This window comes from Scardinius erythrophthalmus (assembly GCF_964197995.2).
Source record: "Scardinius erythrophthalmus genome assembly, chromosome: 14".
NCBI classification, from domain to species: domain Eukaryota; kingdom Metazoa; phylum Chordata; class Actinopteri; order Cypriniformes; family Leuciscidae; genus Scardinius; species Scardinius erythrophthalmus.
The window spans coordinates 937,840-956,541 of NC_138234.1; the positions used below are offsets into that span (position 1 = coordinate 937,840).

Genomic DNA, 18,702 nt, shown 5'->3' on the forward strand with positions numbered 1-18,702 from the left:
AAAAGGACAAAAATGTCCTTAAGGATGCACAAGGGTTAAAAATGTAATTGAATAAGTCTGAATGAAAACGTACTTGTAAAGTAAGATCTGTGGGTTCGGACATGCAAAATGAATCGCGCACGTGATTTGACAAAGTTAACAACACAAGCCTCGAACCGTGGCTTCATCTGGACCGTGCTCGACGTGAGCTCCGACGCCTCGGCTCAAATGTCACATCACTAGTTGTCATGTCTAAAGATTGCTTTCCCATAATGTATTTTTAAATTAAAAAATGTGAACATTTTGAACATTCTGAATGTCTGATCTGTTGCAAGAAAGTATTGTTGGTGAATATAGTCTATTAATAACAAATATTTGGTCAGGGATAAGATAAGGGATTTATTCTACTTTATCACGCTGAAAACTATTATCACCTGATCATCTTTGTTTGTGGTTTACTTTGCAACAAATGATGTGTTTTGGTGTTACTGTTACAAAGACCACAAACTCATATAAAAAGTCAAACTGCCCAACTAAAGGAAACACTGATCACCATAATGGTGACAAACAGTGTCAATAAAACATCAATATCTAATCCTCTGTTAATTCTCATTATTGGTATTGGTGGTACTGGTACTGATGTTTGTGGAGTTGTTTAATCCTCCTCTGCCGAGATCGAGAGATTTATAATTTTATCTTCAGTTGATTTCGTCCAAGACTGGCTGAAGTCAGCTATAGTTCTTGTGTTTCTCTTTTCTTCAGTGATTCTGCTTGTTAACAGCAGGTGTTCATCACTAATGCTCAATAATCACTTAATTATCTCATTAACTTTAACTCTGATTCAGAGTTACTTTAACACTCTGTAGAGTGGGACCATATGTTCTCTGAAGAGAGTTCATTTAATTTAACTGGATTTTGCAGTGTACAGTGTAATTTGAGTGAAGGGATATTTCTGGCCAGATATAACATGATCTTTTGTGATGAATATGTTGGTTAAAATGGGAAAGCATAAAATGGATGGCCGTAAATGGCCGACCAGCAGTCATGATATTTTTTGAGGACAGTCAATATTTCCTGTGCAAATGGGCAGTGTCGATCCATCAGGAGTCGATGGTTCTGTCCTCAGGGAAGATCCTAGTGAAACCAGTTTAGACCAGCTCCTGTGATGCAGAGACAGCAGGAGTTGTGCTGAGGATCAGGGTTAGATGTGTGTGATTATTGACCGCTGAGGCGTCAGGATGAGCGTGAGGATGAGTGTGGATGTTCCCGCGGGATTGACAGATCTCCTGAAGGGATACACCCTGGAAGTTCTGAAGCAGAGGCCCGTGGACCTGCTGGAGTTTGCGGTTCAGCACTTCACCAGCCTGAGGGAGCGCAGGAGCTTTACGATCAGGAGCAGATCCCCGGTGACCCGCGGAGTGGCCTTCGACCAGGACTCTGCTCCCACCGACGAGGAGGAGGAGGAACACGGAGAAGTGAAGGAGGAGGAGGAGGAGGAGGAAGAGGAGGAACACAGAGAAGTAAAGGAGGAGGAGGTAGAGGAGGAACACGGAGAAGAAAAGGAGGAGGAAGAAGAGGAAGAGGAAGATGACTTTCCAGATGATTTCACTTTCAAAGGTGGGACTTAGACAGTCACGCATCAGTTCATAACTTTATACCAATTCAATTCGAAATTGCTTTATTGGCACAACTGTAAATAATACATAATTTAGCTTGGAATACATAGAATAATAATTAAAAAACAAACAAACATCCAAATATTAGAAGAACATTTTTTAACATAACTTAAATTAAATAATGTAACAAATAAGAAAATGTGTGAACATTTCATGCCACTATCTGTCGATAAACTATTTGAAACTTCCAGACTTTTGTCAAGCGTAATCAAAGGTTGTACATACTCATTTACTTCTCATATTGTAGGTTGTGCATGTCGCTCTCAGTATGTGCTGATGAAATATGATCAGATGCGTCAGAGACTCCAACACGTTAAACTCCATCTGTAGATGATGGGCACAGGCAATGTTTTTAATTTGCTCCTGTTTTCTTTTTCAATGATTGTATGAGACAGTGACCCTTATTTCTCTCTCTCTCTCTCTCTCTCTCTCTCTCTCTCTCTCTCTCTCTCTATTCAATTTTCATATTTTTTCTGTCTGTCTTTCTATCTGTTTTGTCTATCTATCTATCTATCTATCTATCTATCTATCTATCTATCTATCTATCTATCTATCTATATATCTATCTATCTATCTATCTATCTATCTATCTATCTATCTATCTATCTATCTATCTATCTATCTATCTTTCTCTCTCTCTGTAGCTCCTCTTCCTAGCAAATGCAACAGACGGGTATCAGGTAAAGTGTTTCTACGTGTGTTTCATTATTTTTTAGTACCATTGAGATATTATTGTAGTTTTTTTTTATTTTATTTTTATGTGTTTAATTTTAATTTGATTCAGTTTTAATTGTAGTCACTTTGTTGTGTTTTTGCAGTTTGTATTTTCTAAATGTCTCTAAAGTTTGTATGAATGTTTTATTAGTTTTAGTTATTCTAGTATTTCAAGGTAAACAAACTGAAAATGAGAACGGTTGCCTTGCCAACTAGCTGAAATAAAATAAGTTAAGCTTTTTATATTTAGTTTTATCTCAGTGAATGTTTTCATGAAGCCCTGTCGTGTCTTGAGCTGTTAGTGGTGTGTGAGACACTGATTGTGTTCCTCAGTGTGTGCGGAGGCTTATAACCCTGATGAAGACGAGGACGAGGCCGGCGAGGCGAAGGTGATTCACTATAAAACAGAGGCTCAGCGTCAGCGTCTACAGGAGGCCTGCAGGGACATACTACTGTTCAAAACACTGGAGCAGGTGAATATCAGCCTTCACACACTGCACACGCGGGACTCCAGCGCATGTGTGACGCCTGTCTGTCTGTCTGTCTGTCTGTCTGTCTGTCTCAGGATCAGTTCACTGAGGTGTTAGACAGCATGTTTGAGGTGCTGGTCAAACCACACGACAGCATCATTAACCAGGGGGACGATGGCGATAACTTCTACGTCATCGAGAGGTGAGACGATCCTCTGCTGTCTCTCTAACACCCGTCTGTCTCTCTGACACCCGTCTGTCTCTCTGACATCTGTCTGTCTCTCTGACACCCGTCTGTCTCTCTGACACCCGTCTGTCTCTCTGCCATCCGTCTGTCTCTGTCTCTCTGACACCCGTCTGTCTCTCTGACACCCGTCTGTCTCTGTCTCTCTGACACCCGTCTGTCTCTCTGACACCCGTCTGTCTCTCTGACATCCGTCTGTCTCTCTGACATCTGTCTGTCTCTCTGACACCCGTCTGTCTCTCTGACACCCGTCTGTCTCTCTGCCATCCGTCTGTCTCTCTGACACCCGTCTGTCTCTCTGACACCCGTCTGTCTCTGTCTCTCTGACACCCGTCTGTCTCTGTCTCTCTGACACCCGCCTGTCTCTCTGACACCCGTCTGTCTCTCTGACACCCGTCTGTCTCTCTGACATCCGTCTGTCTCTCTGACACCTGTCTGTCTCTCTGACACCCGTCTGTCTCTCTGACACCCGTCTGTCTCTCTGACACCCGCCTGTCTCTCTGACACCCGTCTGTCTCTCTGACATCTGTCTGTCTCTCTGACACCCGTCTGTCTCTCTGACACCCGTCTGTCTCTCTGACGCCCGTCTGTCTCTCTGACGCCCGTCTGTCTCTCTGACACCCGTCTGTCTCTCTGCCGCCTGTCTGTCTCTCTGACACCCGTCTGTCTCTCTGACACCCGTCTGTCTCTCTGACGCCCGTCTGTCTCTCTGCCGCCTGTCTGTCTCTCTGACACCCGTCTGTCTCTCTGACACCCGTCTGTCTCTCTAACACCCATCTGTCTCTCTGACATCCGTCTGTCTCTCTGACATCCGTCTGTCTCTCTGACACCCGTCTGTCTCTCTGCCGCCTGTCTGTCTCTCTGACACCCGTCTGTCTCTCTGACACCCGTCTGTCTCTCTGACACCCGTCTGTCTCTCTGACATCCGTCTGTCTCTCTGACATCTGTCTGTCTCTCTGACACCCGTCTGTCTCTCTGACATCTGTCTGTCTCTCTGACACCCATCTGTCTCTCTGACATCTGTCTGTCTCTCTGACACCCGTCTGTCTCTGTGACACCTGTCTGTCTGTCTGCCACCCGTCTGTCTGTCTGCCACCCGTCTGTCTCTCTGCCACCTGTCTGTCTCTCTGACACCCGTCTGTCTCTCTGACACCGTCTGTTTCTCTGACACCCGTCTGTCTCTCTGCCACCCATCTGTCTCTCTGACATCCGTCTGTCTCTCTGACATCTGTCTGTCTCTCTGACACCTGTCTGTCTCTCTGACACCTGTCTGTCGCTCTGCCACCCGTCTGTCTCTCTGACATCCGTCTGTCTCTCTGACATCTGTCTCTCTCTGACACCTGTCTGTCTCTGTGACACCTGTCTGTCTCTCTGCCACCCATCTGTCTCTCTGACATCTGTCTGTCTCTCTGACACCCGTCTGTCTCTCTGCCACCTGTCTGTCTCTGTGACACCTGTCTGTCGCTCTGCCACCCATCTGTCTCTCTGACATCTGTCTGTCTCTCTGACACCCGTCTGTCTCTTTGCCACCTGTATGTCTCTGTGACACCTGTCTGTCTCTCTGACACCTGTCTGTCGCTCTGCCACCCGTCTGTCTCTGTGACACCTGTCTGTCTCTCTGACATCTGTCTGTCTCTCTAACACCTGTCTGTCTCTCTGACATCTTTATGTCTCTGTGACACCTGTCTGTCTCTCTGACACCTGTCTGTCGCTCTGCCACCCGTCTGTCTCTGTGACACCTGTCTGTCTCTCTGACATCTGTCTGTCTCTCTGACACCCGTCTGTCTCTCTAACACCCGTCTGTCTCTCTGACATCTTTATGTCTCTGTGACACCTGTCTGTCTCTCTGACACCTGTCTGTCGCTCTGCCACCCGTCTGTCTCTGTGACACCTGTCTGTCTCTCTGACATCTGTCTGTCTCTCTAACACCTGTCTGTCTCTCTGACATCTTTATGTCTCTGTGACACCTGTCTGTCTCTCTGACACCTGTCTGTCTCTCTGACACCTGTCTGTCTCTGTGACACCTGTCTGTCTCTCTGACATCTGTCTGTCTCTCTGACACCCGTCTGTCTCTCTAACACCCGTCTGTCTCTCTGACATCTTTATGTCTCTGTGACACCTGTCTGTCTCTCTGACACCTGTCTGTCGCTCTGCCATCCGTCTGTCTCTGTGACACCTGTCTGTCTCTCTGCAGGGGTGTGTTTGATATCCTGATCCAGAAGGACGGCTCCAGCTGCTGTGTGGGTCGCTATGATAATAAAGGCAGCTTCGGTGAACTCGCCCTCATGTACAACACGCCGCGGGCCGCCACCATCAGGGCCGCTCAGGAGGGGGCGCTGTGGGCGCTGGTGAGGTCACTTCCTGCTCTACAGCTTCAGCTTCCTGTGTTTCGCTCTTCGCACATTTCTTGATGAATGAGTCCTAGGGGCCCTATTTTAACGATCTAAGCGCATGGTCTAAAGTACACGGTGCAAGTGTCCGAATCCACTTTTGCTAGTTTAACGACGGGACAAATGGTCGTTGCTCCCGGAGCGTGCTTAATGAGTAATGGATGTGTTTTATCTCTATTCTCTTAATGAGTAATCGGTGTGTTTTGTCTCTATTCTCTTAATGAGTAATGGGTTTGTTTTGGGTGTAACGTGCAATAAACCAACCAGAGTCTCGTCTCCCATTCCCTTTAAAAGCCAGTTGCACTCGCGCCACGACGGATTCACTATTTACATGGAGGAATTTGGAATTTCACAAATAGGAGCAAAAAAACCTGCTATTTAAACAACGTGGTGGAAGACATGAAAAATGAAAACTGAATGGGCTGAAACTACTAAAAAACACATGCGTCGGGTGTATGACAAGGCCCTGCATTCGTGTCTCGAATCAAACTCAAGCTTTCAGAACACTAGCAAAGTTTGTTGCTCTTAAAACAATAATCTAAAACTACCAAAACTGAATAAAATTGCTAGTCTGCTGTTGTGCTTCACTGCGTATTGATGAATGAGTCCCATTGATTGTGAAACACTGATTCTGTGCCGTCAGGACAGAGCCACGTTCCACAGACTCATCGTGAGGAATAATGCCAAGAAGAGGAAGATGTACGAGCACTTCATCGAGAGCGTGCCTCTGCTCAAGTCACTGCAGGTGCGTCGAGTCGAGACCTTCACTGCACTTGTGCCGTTCGCTTCATGACCCTTTCTCTCTGTCTCTCTCTCTCTCAGGTCTCCGAGCGCATGAAGATCGTCGACGTCCTGGGGATGAAGACCTTCAGAGACGGAGAGCTGATCATACGGCAGGTGGATTACCTTTTATTCTTTACCAGATTACCTTTTATTCTTTACCAGATTACCTTTTATTCTTGATTTTTCTACCAGATTACCTTTAATTCTCTACAAATTACCTTTGATTCTCTCAAAAATTACCTTTGAATCTCCACAAAATTATCTTTGATTTTCTCACAATTTATCTTTGATTTTCTCACAACTTATCTTTGATTTTCTCGCGAATTATTTTTGATTTTCTCACAATTTACCTTTGATTTTCTCACAATTTATATTTGATTTTCTCACAAATTATCTGTGATTTTCTCACAAATTATCTTTGATTTTCTCACAAATTATCTCAGATTTTCTCACAATTTATCTTTGATTTTCTCGCAAATTATTTTTGATTTTCTCACAAATTACTTTTGATTTTCTCACAAATTATCTTTGATATTCTCGCAAATTATTTTTGATTTTCTCACAAATTATCTATGATTTTATCACAAATTATCTTTGATTTTCTCACAATTTACCTTTGATTTTCTCACAAATTATCTTTGATTTTCTCACAATTTATATTTGATTTTCTCGCAAATTATCTGTGATTTTCTCACAAATTATCTCTGATTTTCTCACAAATTATCTTTGATTTTCTCGCGAATTATCTTTGATTTTCTCACAAATTACCTTTGATTTTCTCACAATTTACCTTTGATTTTCTCACAATTTATATTTGATTTTCTCACAAATTATCTGTGATTTTCTCACAAATTATCTTTGATTTTCTCACAAATTATCTCAGATTTTCTCACAATTTATCTTTGATTTTCTCGCAAATTATTTTTGATTTTCTCACAAATTATCTGTGATTTTCTCACAAATTATCTGTGATTTTCTCACAAATTATCTCTGATTTTCTCACAATTTATATTTGATTTTCTCACAAATTATCTGTGATTTTCTCTCAAATTATCTTTGATTTTGTCACAAATTATCTCAGATTTTCTCACAAATTATCTCTGATTTTCTCACAAATTATCTTTGATTTTCTCACAAATTATCTTTGATTTTGTCACAAATTATCTCAGATTTTCTCACAAATTATCTCTGATTTTCTCACAAATTATCTTTGATTTTCTCACAAATTATCTCTGATTTTCTCACAAATTATCTTTGATTTTCTCACAAATTATCTTTGATTTTCTCACAAATTATCTCTGATTTTCTCACAAATTGTCTTTGGTTTTCTCACAAATTATCTTTGATTTTCTCGCAAATTATTTTGGATTTTCTCACAAATTATCTTTGATTTTCTCACAAATTATCTTTGATTTTCTCACAATTTATCTTTGATTTTCTCGCAAAGTATTTTGGATTTTCTCACAAATTATTTTGGATTTTCTCTAATAATCAAATTTATCTTTGATTTTCTCACAAATTATTTGATTTTCTCACAAATTATTTTTGATTTTCTTGCAAATTATTTTTGATTTTCTCACAAATTATTTGATTTTCTCACAAATTATTTTTGATTTTCTTGCAAATTATTTTTGATTTTCTCACAAATTATCTCTGATTTTCTCACAAATTATCTCATATTTTCTCACAAATTATCTCTGATTTTCTCACAATTTATTTTTGATTTTCTCACAAATTATCTCTGATTTTCTCACATATTATCATTGATTTTCTCACAAATTATCTTTGATTTTCTCACAAATTATATCTTTGATTTTCTCACAAATTATCTCTGATTTTCTCACAAATTATCTTTGATTTTCTCGCAAATTATTTTTGATTTTCTCACAAATTATCTTTGATTTTCTCGCAAATTATTTTTGATTTTCTCACAAATTATCTGTGATTTTCTCATAATTTATCTTTGATTTTCTCACAATTTATCTTTGATTTTCTCGCAAATTATCTTTGATTTTCTCGCAAATTATTTTGGATTTTCTCACAAATTATCTTTGATTTTCTCACAAATTATCTTTGATTTTCTCACAAATTATCTTTGATTTTCTCACAATTTATCTTTGATTTTCTCGCAAATTATTTAGGATTTTCTCACAAATTATTTTGGATTTTCTCTAATAATCAATTTATCTTTGATTTTCTCGCAAATTATTTTGGATTTTCTCACAAATTATTTTGGATTTTCTCTAATAATCAAATTTATCTTTGATTTTCTCGCAAATTATCTTTGATTTTCTCGCAAATTATTTTGGATTTTCTCACAAATTATCTTTGATTTTCTCACAAATTATCTTTGATTTTCTCGCATATTATTTAGGATTTTCTCACAAATTATCTTTGATTTTCTCACAAATTATCTTTGATTTTCTCACAAATTATCTCTGATTTTCTCACAAATTATCTCTGATTTTCTCACAAATTATCTCTGATTTTCTCACAAATTATCTTTGATTTTCTCGCATATTATTTAGGATTTTCTCACAAATTATCTTTGATTTTCTCACAAATTATCTTTGATTTTCTCACAAATTATCTTTGATTTTCTCGCAAATTATTTTGGATTTTCTCACAAATTATTTTGGATTTTCTCTAATAATCAAATTTATCTTTGATTTTCTCACAAATTATTTGATTTTCTCACAAATTATTTTTGATTTTCTTGCAAATTATTTTGGATTTTCTCTAATAATCAAATTTATCTTTGATTTTCTCGCAAATTATCTTTGATTTTCTCGCAAATTATTTTGGATTTTCTCACAAATTATCTTTGATTTTCTCACAAATTATCTTTGATTTTCTCACAAATTATCTCTGATTTTCTCACAAATTGTCTTTGGTTTTCTCACAAATTATCTTTGATTTTCTCGCAAATTATTTTGGATTTTCTCACAAATTATCTTTGATTTTCTCACAAATTATCTTTGATTTTCTCACAATTTATCTTTGATTTTCTCGCAAAGTATTTTGGATTTTCTCACAAATTATTTTGGATTTTCTCTAATAATCAAATTTATCTTTGATTTTCTCACAAATTATTTGATTTTCTCACAAATTATTTTTGATTTTCTTGCAAATTATTTTTGATTTTCTCACAAATTATTTGATTTTCTCACAAATTATTTTTGATTTTCTTGCAAATTATTTTTGATTTTCTCACAAATTATCTCTGATTTTCTCACAAATTATCTCATATTTTCTCACAAATTATCTCTGATTTTCTCACAATTTATTTTTGATTTTCTCACAAATTATCTCTGATTTTCTCACATATTATCATTGATTTTCTCACAAATTATCTTTGATTTTCTCACAAATTATCTTTGATTTTCTCGCAAATTATTTTTGATTTTCTCACAAATTATCTGTGATTTTCTCATAATTTATCTTTGATTTTCTCACAATTTATCTTTGATTTTCTCGCAAATTATCTTTGATTTTCTCGCAAATTATTTTGGATTTTCTCACAAATTATCTTTGATTTTCTCACAAATTATCTTTGATTTTCTCACAAATTATCTTTGATTTTCTCACAATTTATCTTTGATTTTCTCGCAAATTATTTAGGATTTTCTCACAAATTATTTTGGATTTTCTCTAATAATCAATTTATCTTTGATTTTCTCGCAAATTATTTTGGATTTTCTCACAAATTATTTTGGATTTTCTCTAATAATCAAATTTATCTTTGATTTTCTCGCAAATTATCTTTGATTTTCTCGCAAATTATTTTGGATTTTCTCACAAATTATCTTTGATTTTCTCACAAATTATCTTTGATTTTCTCGCATATTATTTAGGATTTTCTCACAAATTATCTTTGATTTTCTCACAAATTATCTTTGATTTTCTCACAAATTATCTCTGATTTTCTCACAAATTATCTCTGATTTTCTCACAAATTATCTCTGATTTTCTCACAAATTATCTTTGATTTTCTCGCATATTATTTAGGATTTTCTCACAAATTATCTTTGATTTTCTCACAAATTATCTTTGATTTTCTCACAAATTATCTTTGATTTTCTCGCAAATTATTTTGGATTTTCTCACAAATTATTTTGGATTTTCTCTAATAATCAAATTTATCTTTGATTTTCTCACAAATTATTTGATTTTCTCACAAATTATTTTTGATTTTCTTGCAAATTATTTTGGATTTTCTCTAATAATCAAATTTATCTTTGATTTTCTCGCAAATTATCTTTGATTTTCTCGCAAATTATTTTGGATTTTCTCACAAATTATCTTTGATTTTCTCACAAATTATCTTTGATTTTCTCACAAATTATCTCTGATTTTCTCACAAATTGTCTTTGGTTTTCTCACAAATTATCTTTGATTTTCTCGCAAATTATTTTGGATTTTCTCACAAATTATCTTTGATTTTCTCACAAATTATCTTTGATTTTCTCACAATTTATCTTTGATTTTCTCGCAAAGTATTTTGGATTTTCTCACAAATTATTTTGGATTTTCTCTAATAATCAAATTTATCTTTGATTTTCTCACAAATTATTTGATTTTCTCACAAATTATTTTTGATTTTCTTGCAAATTATTTTTGATTTTCTCACAAATTATTTGATTTTCTCACAAATTATTTTTGATTTTCTTGCAAATTATTTTTGATTTTCTCACAAATTATCTCTGATTTTCTCACAAATTATCTCATATTTTCTCACAAATTATCTCTGATTTTCTCACAATTTATTTTTGATTTTCTCACAAATTATCTCTGATTTTCTCACATATTATCATTGATTTTCTCACAAATTATCTTTGATTTTCTCACAAATTATATCTTTGATTTTCTCACAAATTATCTCTGATTTTCTCACAAATTATCTTTGATTTTCTCGCAAATTATTTTTGATTTTCTCACAAATTATCTTTGATTTTCTCGCAAATTATTTTTGATTTTCTCACAAATTATCTGTGATTTTCTCATAATTTATCTTTGATTTTCTCACAATTTATCTTTGATTTTCTCGCAAATTATCTTTGATTTTCTCGCAAATTATTTTGGATTTTCTCACAAATTATCTTTGATTTTCTCACAAATTATCTTTGATTTTCTCACAAATTATCTTTGATTTTCTCACAATTTATCTTTGATTTTCTCGCAAATTATTTTGGATTTTCTCACAAATTATCTTTGATTTTCTCACAAATTATCTTTGATTTTCTCGCATATTATTTAGGATTTTCTCACAAATTATCTTTGATTTTCTCACAAATTATCTTTGATTTTCTCACAAATTATCTCTGATTTTCTCACAAATTATCTCTGATTTTCTCACAAATTATCTCTGATTTTCTCACAAATTATCTTTGATTTTCTCGCATATTATTTAGGATTTTCTCACAAATTATCTTTGATTTTCTCACAAATTATCTTTGATTTTCTCACAAATTATCTTTGATTTTCTCGCAAATTATTTTGGATTTTCTCACAAATTATTTTGGATTTTCTCTAATAATCAAATTTATCTTTGATTTTCTCACAAATTATTTGATTTTCTCACAAATTATTTTTGATTTTCTTGCAAATTATTTTGGATTTTCTCTAATAATCAAATTTATCTTTGATTTTCTCGCAAATTATCTTTGATTTTCTCGCAAATTATTTTGGATTTTCTCACAAATTATCTTTGATTTTCTCACAAATTATCTTTGATTTTCTCACAAATTATCTTTGATTTTCTCACAATTTATCTTTGATTTTCTCGCAAATTATATTGGATTTTCTCACAAATTATTTTGGATTTTCTCTAATAATCAATTTTATCTTTGATTTTCTCACAAATTATCTCTGATTTTATCACAAATTATCTCTGATTTTCTCACAAATTATCTCTGATTTTCTCACAAATTATCTTTGATTTTCTCGCATATTATTTAGGATTTTCTCACAAATTATCTTTGATTTTCTCACAAATTATCTTTGATTTTCTCACAAATTATCTTTGATTTTCTCACAAATTATCTTTGATTTTCTCACAATTTATCTTTGATTTTCTCGCAAATTATTTTGGATTTTCTCACAAATTATTTTGGATTTTCTCTAATAATCAAATTTATCTTTGATTTTCTCACAAATTATCTCTGATTTTCTCACAAATTATCTCAGATTTTCTCACAAATTATCTCTGATTTTCTCACAAATTATCTCAGATTTTCTCACAAATTATCTCTGATTTTCTCACAAATTATCTCAGATTTTCTCACAAATTATTTGATTTTCTCACAAATTATTTTTGATTTTCTTGCAAATTATCTTTGATTTTCTCACAAATTATCTTTGATTTTCTCACAATTTATCTTTGATTTTCTCGCAAATTATATTGGATTTTCTCACAAATTATTTTGGATTTTCTCTAATAATCAATTTTATCTTTGATTTTCTCACAAATTATCTCTGATTTTATCACAAATTATCTCTGATTTTCTCACAAATTATCTCTGATTTTCTCACAAATTATCTTTGATTTTCTCGCATATTATTTAGGATTTTCTCACAAATTATCTTTGATTTTCTCACAAATTATCTTTGATTTTCTCACAAATTATCTTTGATTTTCTCACAAATTATCTTTGATTTTCTCACAATTTATCTTTGATTTTCTCGCAAATTATTTTGGATTTTCTCACAAATTATTTTGGATTTTCTCTAATAATCAAATTTATCTTTGATTTTCTCACAAATTATCTCTGATTTTCTCACAAATTATCTCAGATTTTCTCACAAATTATCTCTGATTTTCTCACAAATTATCTCAGATTTTCTCACAAATTATCTCTGATTTTCTCACAAATTATCTCAGATTTTCTCACAAATTATTTGATTTTCTCACAAATTATTTTTGATTTTCTTGCAAATTATTTTTGATTTTCTCACAAATTATCTCTGATTTTCTCACAAATTATCTCTGATTTTCTCACAAATTATCTTTGATTTTCTCACAAATTATCTCAGATTTTCTCACAAATTATCTCTGATTTTCTCACAAATTATCTCTGATTTTCTCACATATTATCATTGATTTTCTCACAAATTATCTCTGATTTTCTCACAAATTATCTTTGATTTTCTCACAAATTATCTTTGATTTTCTCACAATTTATCTTTGATTTTCTCGCAAATTATTTTGGATTTTCTCACAAATTATTTTGGATTTTCTCTAATAATCAATTTATCTTTGATTTTCTCGCAAATTATTTTGGATTTTCTCACAAATTATTTTGGATTTTCTCTAATAATCAAATTTATCTTTGATTTTCTCACAAATTATCTCTGATTTTCTCACAAATTATCTCAGATTTTCTCACAAATTATCTCTGATTTTCTCACAAATTATCTCAGATTTTCTCACAAATTATCTCTGATTTTCTCACAAATTATCTCAGATTTTCACACAAATTATTTGATTTTCTCACAAATTATTTTTGATTTTCTTGCAAATTATTTTTGATTTTCTCACAAATTATCTCTGATTTTCTCACAAATTATCTCTGATTTTCTCACAAATTATCTTTGATTTACTCACAAATTATCTCAGATTTTCTCACAAATTATCTCTGATTTTCTCACAAATTATCTCTGATTTTCTCACATATTATCATTGATTTTCTCACAAATTATCTCTGATTTTCTCACAAATTATCTTTGATTTTCTCACAAATTATCTTTGATTTTCTCACAATTTATCTTTGATTTTCTCGCAAATTATTTTGGATTTTCTCACAAATTATTTTGGATTTTCTCTAATAATCAATTTATCTTTGATTTTCTCGCAAATTATTTTGGATTTTCTCACAAATTATTTTGGATTTTCTCTAATAATCAAATTTATCTTTGATTTTATCACAAATTATTTTGGATTTTCTCACAAATTATTTTGGATTTTCTCTAATAATCAAATTTATCTTTGATTTTATCACAAATTATTTTGGATTTTCTCACAAATTATTTTGGATTTTCTCACAAATTATCTTTGATTTTCTCACAAATTATCTTTGATTTTCTCACAATTTATCTTTGATTTTCTCACAATTTATCTTTGATTTTCTCACAATTTATCTTTGATTTTCTCGCAAATTATCTTTGATTTTCTCACAATTTATCTTTGATTTTCTCACAAATTATCTTTGATTTTCTCGCAAATTATTTTTGATTTTCTCGCAAATTATTTTGGATTTTCTCACAAATTAACTTTGATTTTCTGACAAATTGTTGTTGGTAATCAAAAAGCATGTCTAATTAATTGAAATCATGAAAAATTTACAATTTAATAACAATTTGGTAAAAGTTTAACTAAAAACTTTAACGTTTTCCCAAATCCTGTGTTTTCATTTCTAATCAATTGAATTCATGAAACTTGAACAATTTCATAATTTTTTTTATTTTATTTTTTACAATAATACTATGAAATGTTTGATGTTTTCAGAAATTCTCTGTTGTGTTGAGGGTTATTACTGAAACTGAAACTAAAACAATAAAAAAACATTTACATTTATTCAAAGTACTCATATTACTTTGAGAGGTACATTCTACTGTACAATAGTAATATATTTCTGTCACAATTTCTTCAAGTTAAACCCAACTTTTTGCGCTTTAATATTCACACACACTAGTCCATATCGCCATCTGATTATTCAAACTCTGTGCCGTTCTGTGCGTCCTACAGTAAATTGGATGTTTATGACAGTTTTGTTCGCTGTAGTTTGGAGATGAGCGTGACGCAGGTGTTCTGTGGTTCAATAATAAGGTGTTCTGTGGTTCCTCAGGGAGATTCGGCCGACTGCTTCTACATCGTGGAGTCTGGAGAAGTCAGGATCATGATCAGGAGCAGAGTAAGACCCTCACACACCCAGACACATCGTCCTCGGCCGACTCGCGCTCACACACTTCTGTGTCCGTAGACTGGCGCAGGTCAGAGGTCAGGCCAGGAGCTGGAGGTGGCGCGCTGCACGCGGGGACAGTACTTCGGCGAGCTGGCGCTGGTCACCAATAAACCGCGAGCGGCGTCGGTGTACGCGGCAGGAGAGACCCGGTGTCTAGGTAAGAGCACCAGACGGACGCTCTTCAGCTCTTCAACCGCTTGTTTTCATAGAGAGTTAGTTCGGGTTTGATACGCTTTGAAGGTCTGATGTCCTCGACACACACAGTCTGATTTATTCAGAATTATGAGGTATATTAAATAGGGGTGTAACGATTCCCTCATGTCACGATACTGAACTCAAGATATTATATTATTGCGATACTCTAAGACAATATGATAAAAGGGTAACAAAACATGCACTGTTGATTAAAATGCTAAATTTGATATTACATTGTGTGTGTAAATGAATAGGCTTGGACTTGGTGCTGAAACCCAAAGCACAGGACAATAGAGACACCAGAATAACAATATTCATGATTCTGAAGATGAAAATACAGAATTATTTTAGATTAATATGTTTGCAATCTGTCACAGACTAGATATATTTAAAATAATGAAGGCCACTTTTTACTGGTAACATCAGACACTTGGCATTATCAGGACACACAAATATTCCCCCATTGCATTATTGTACATTATATTCAACATTATAAATAGTAGTTTAATTTAGTACTGACACTAAAACTCTGAAAACCTTCTCCCACTATCCATGATACATATTGTTTCATTTTTATATTGCGATATATTGTGACACGATGTATTGTTACACCTCTAATATTAATGCATGCACACATAAATACTGAACTTGATGAACCAAATGTGTGTCTAGAGTTCGGTATCAGCTGAAGTTCACACTGAAACATCATCAGATTGCACATATATCAATAGCTGATTATGACCGAAACAATGTTTATAAACTAATTATGATTTATATTTTCGATAAACGATACCAACAGTTAGTTCTTCACTCGAGAGCTAAGGATCGTTTCGCTCCCCGTTTGTGAGTCAAATATGACACAGTTCAGTACCCATAATCCCTTGCACTTGAACAATTTAATATTGTGTTCTTTATGAGCACGTTATAATATAGCATTAATAGATGTCGTAGATGTGTTTAAAGTTTCTGATGTTCTATAATGTTCTGTCTGACAAGTTTCTGCAGCTCTTTTAAGAATAACATTGATCATTAAATATAATCAGTCATACTCTTATGTGAGTAATCCACATATAATCCAATATTTTTTTTGAATTCTATATTATTTTGCGGACACCACTTAGACAGCCAGCCATTGAGTGAGGACAGTCTCCTGAGTACCTCATCACTCCTGCGAACAGAGCAAATCAAAGTGCCTGACATCTTACTTTTGTCTTCACCCACATCATCAATCGGACTATATTGATTAACCTTCTTGCAAGTTTATCCCCTAATTCTTTAACTGAATTAATAAAAACACTATTAAAAGTAGTAGCAATGGCATAATTATCTTCAATTTGCTTTCCCTGAACTAAAATTTGGTAGTTCTAGAACTATTGATGGATATTTGTTCTTGTTTTAAACACAAACTCACTCAGCTTAATATCTCCAGTCATGTGTATTCTCCAGTAAATGTGTTTTGATGTTTGACACAGAAGCTCTGTGTGTGTGTGTGTGTGTGTGTGTGTGTGTGTGTGTGTGTGTGTGTGTGTGTGTGTGTGTGTGTGTGTGTGTGTGTGTGTGTGTGTGTGTGTGTGTGTGTGTGTGTGTGTGTGTGTGTGTGTGTGTGTGTGTGTGTGTGTGTGTGTGTGTGTGTGTGTGTGTGTGTGTGTGTGTGTGTGTGTGTGTGTGTGTGTGTGTGTGTGTGTGTGTGTGTGTGTGTGTGTGTGTGTGTGTGTGTGTGTGTGTGTGTGTGTGTGTGTGTGTGTGTGTGTGTGTGTGTGTGTGTGTGTGTGTGTGTGTGTGTGTGTGTGTGTGTGTGTGTGTGTGTGTGTGTGTGTGTGTGTGTGTGTGTGTGTGTGTGTGTGTGTGTGTGTGTGTGTGTGTGTGTGTGTGTGTGTGTGTGTGTGTGTGTGTGTGTGTGTGTGTGTGTGTGTGTGTGTGTGTGTGTGTGTGTGTGTGTGTGTGTGTGTGTGTGTGTGTGTGTGTGTGTGTGTGTGTGTGTGTGTGTGTGTGTGTGTGTGTGTGTGTGTGTGTGTGTGTGTGTGTGTGTGTGTGTGTCAGTGATCGACGTGCAGGCGTTCGAGCGTTTGCTGGGCTCCTGTAAGCAGATCCTGAAGAGGAACATCTGGCAGTACGAGCAGCAGCTGGTGGCCGTCTTCGGGTCCAGCGTCCACATCAAACACTGAACACACTCATTACCACACAAAACACACACTCAACATTACCACAGAAAACACTCACACACTCAACATTACCACAGAAAACACTCACACACTCAAACACTGTTTTCTGTGGTAATGTTGAGTGTGTTCAGTGTTTGAGTGTGTGAGTGTTTTCTGTGGTAATGTTGAGTGTGTGAGTGTTTTCTGTGGTAATGTTGAGTGTGTTCAAACACTCACACACTCAAACACTGAACACACACTCATTACCACACAAAACACACTCAAACACTGAACACACTCAACATTACCACAGAAAACACTGAACACACTCAACATTACCACAGAAAACACACTCACACACTCAACATTACCACAGAAAACACACTCACACACTCAACATTACCACAGAAAACACACTCACACACTCAAACACTGAACACACACTCATTACCACAGAAAACAAACACTCACACACTCAAACACTGAACACACACTCATTACCACACAAAACACACTCAAACACTGAACACACTCAACATTACCACAGAAAACACACACTCACACACTCAACATTACCACAGAAAACACACACTCACACACTCAACATTACCACAGAAAACACACACTCACACACTCAACATTACCACAGAAAACACACACTCACACACTCAACATTACCACAGAAAACACACACTCACACACTCAAAAACACTGAACACACACTCAACATTACCACAGAAAACACACACTCACACACTCAACATTACCACAGAAAACACACACACTCAACATTACCACAGAAAACACACACACTCAACATTACCACAGAAAACACACACACACTCAACATTACCACAGAAAACACACACACTCAACATTACCACAGAAAACACACACTCACACACTGAACACTCAACATTACCACAGAAAACACACACTCACACACTGAACACTCAACATTACCACAGAAAACACACACTCACACACTGAACACTCAACATTACCACAGAAAACACACACTCACACACTGAACACTCAACATTACCACAGAAAACACACACTCACCATTACCACAGAAAACACACACTCAACCACTCAACATTACCACAGAAAACACACACTCACACACTCAAACACTGAACACACACTC

The 18,702-nt window shown here is 35.0% G+C and overlaps 1 protein-coding gene across 1 annotated transcript; it reads left to right on the forward strand.

Annotated features, from left to right (window-relative positions):
• Positions 1 to 1,229: 1,229 nt before the first annotated feature.
• Positions 1,230 to 17,576, forward strand: prkar2ab (protein kinase, cAMP-dependent, regulatory, type II, alpha, B; the record flags this gene model as incomplete). Its single annotated transcript, XM_081385293.1, has 10 exons — positions 1,230 to 1,596; positions 2,300 to 2,335; positions 2,703 to 2,842; positions 2,935 to 3,041; positions 5,278 to 5,431; positions 6,117 to 6,218; positions 6,296 to 6,370; positions 15,100 to 15,165; positions 15,235 to 15,373; positions 17,452 to 17,576. 10 exons carry the CDS (start codon positions 1,230 to 1,232, stop codon positions 17,574 to 17,576), a joined length of 1,311 nt encoding a protein of 436 aa, XP_081241419.1.
• Between the last annotated feature and the right edge of the window lie 1,126 nt (positions 17,577 to 18,702).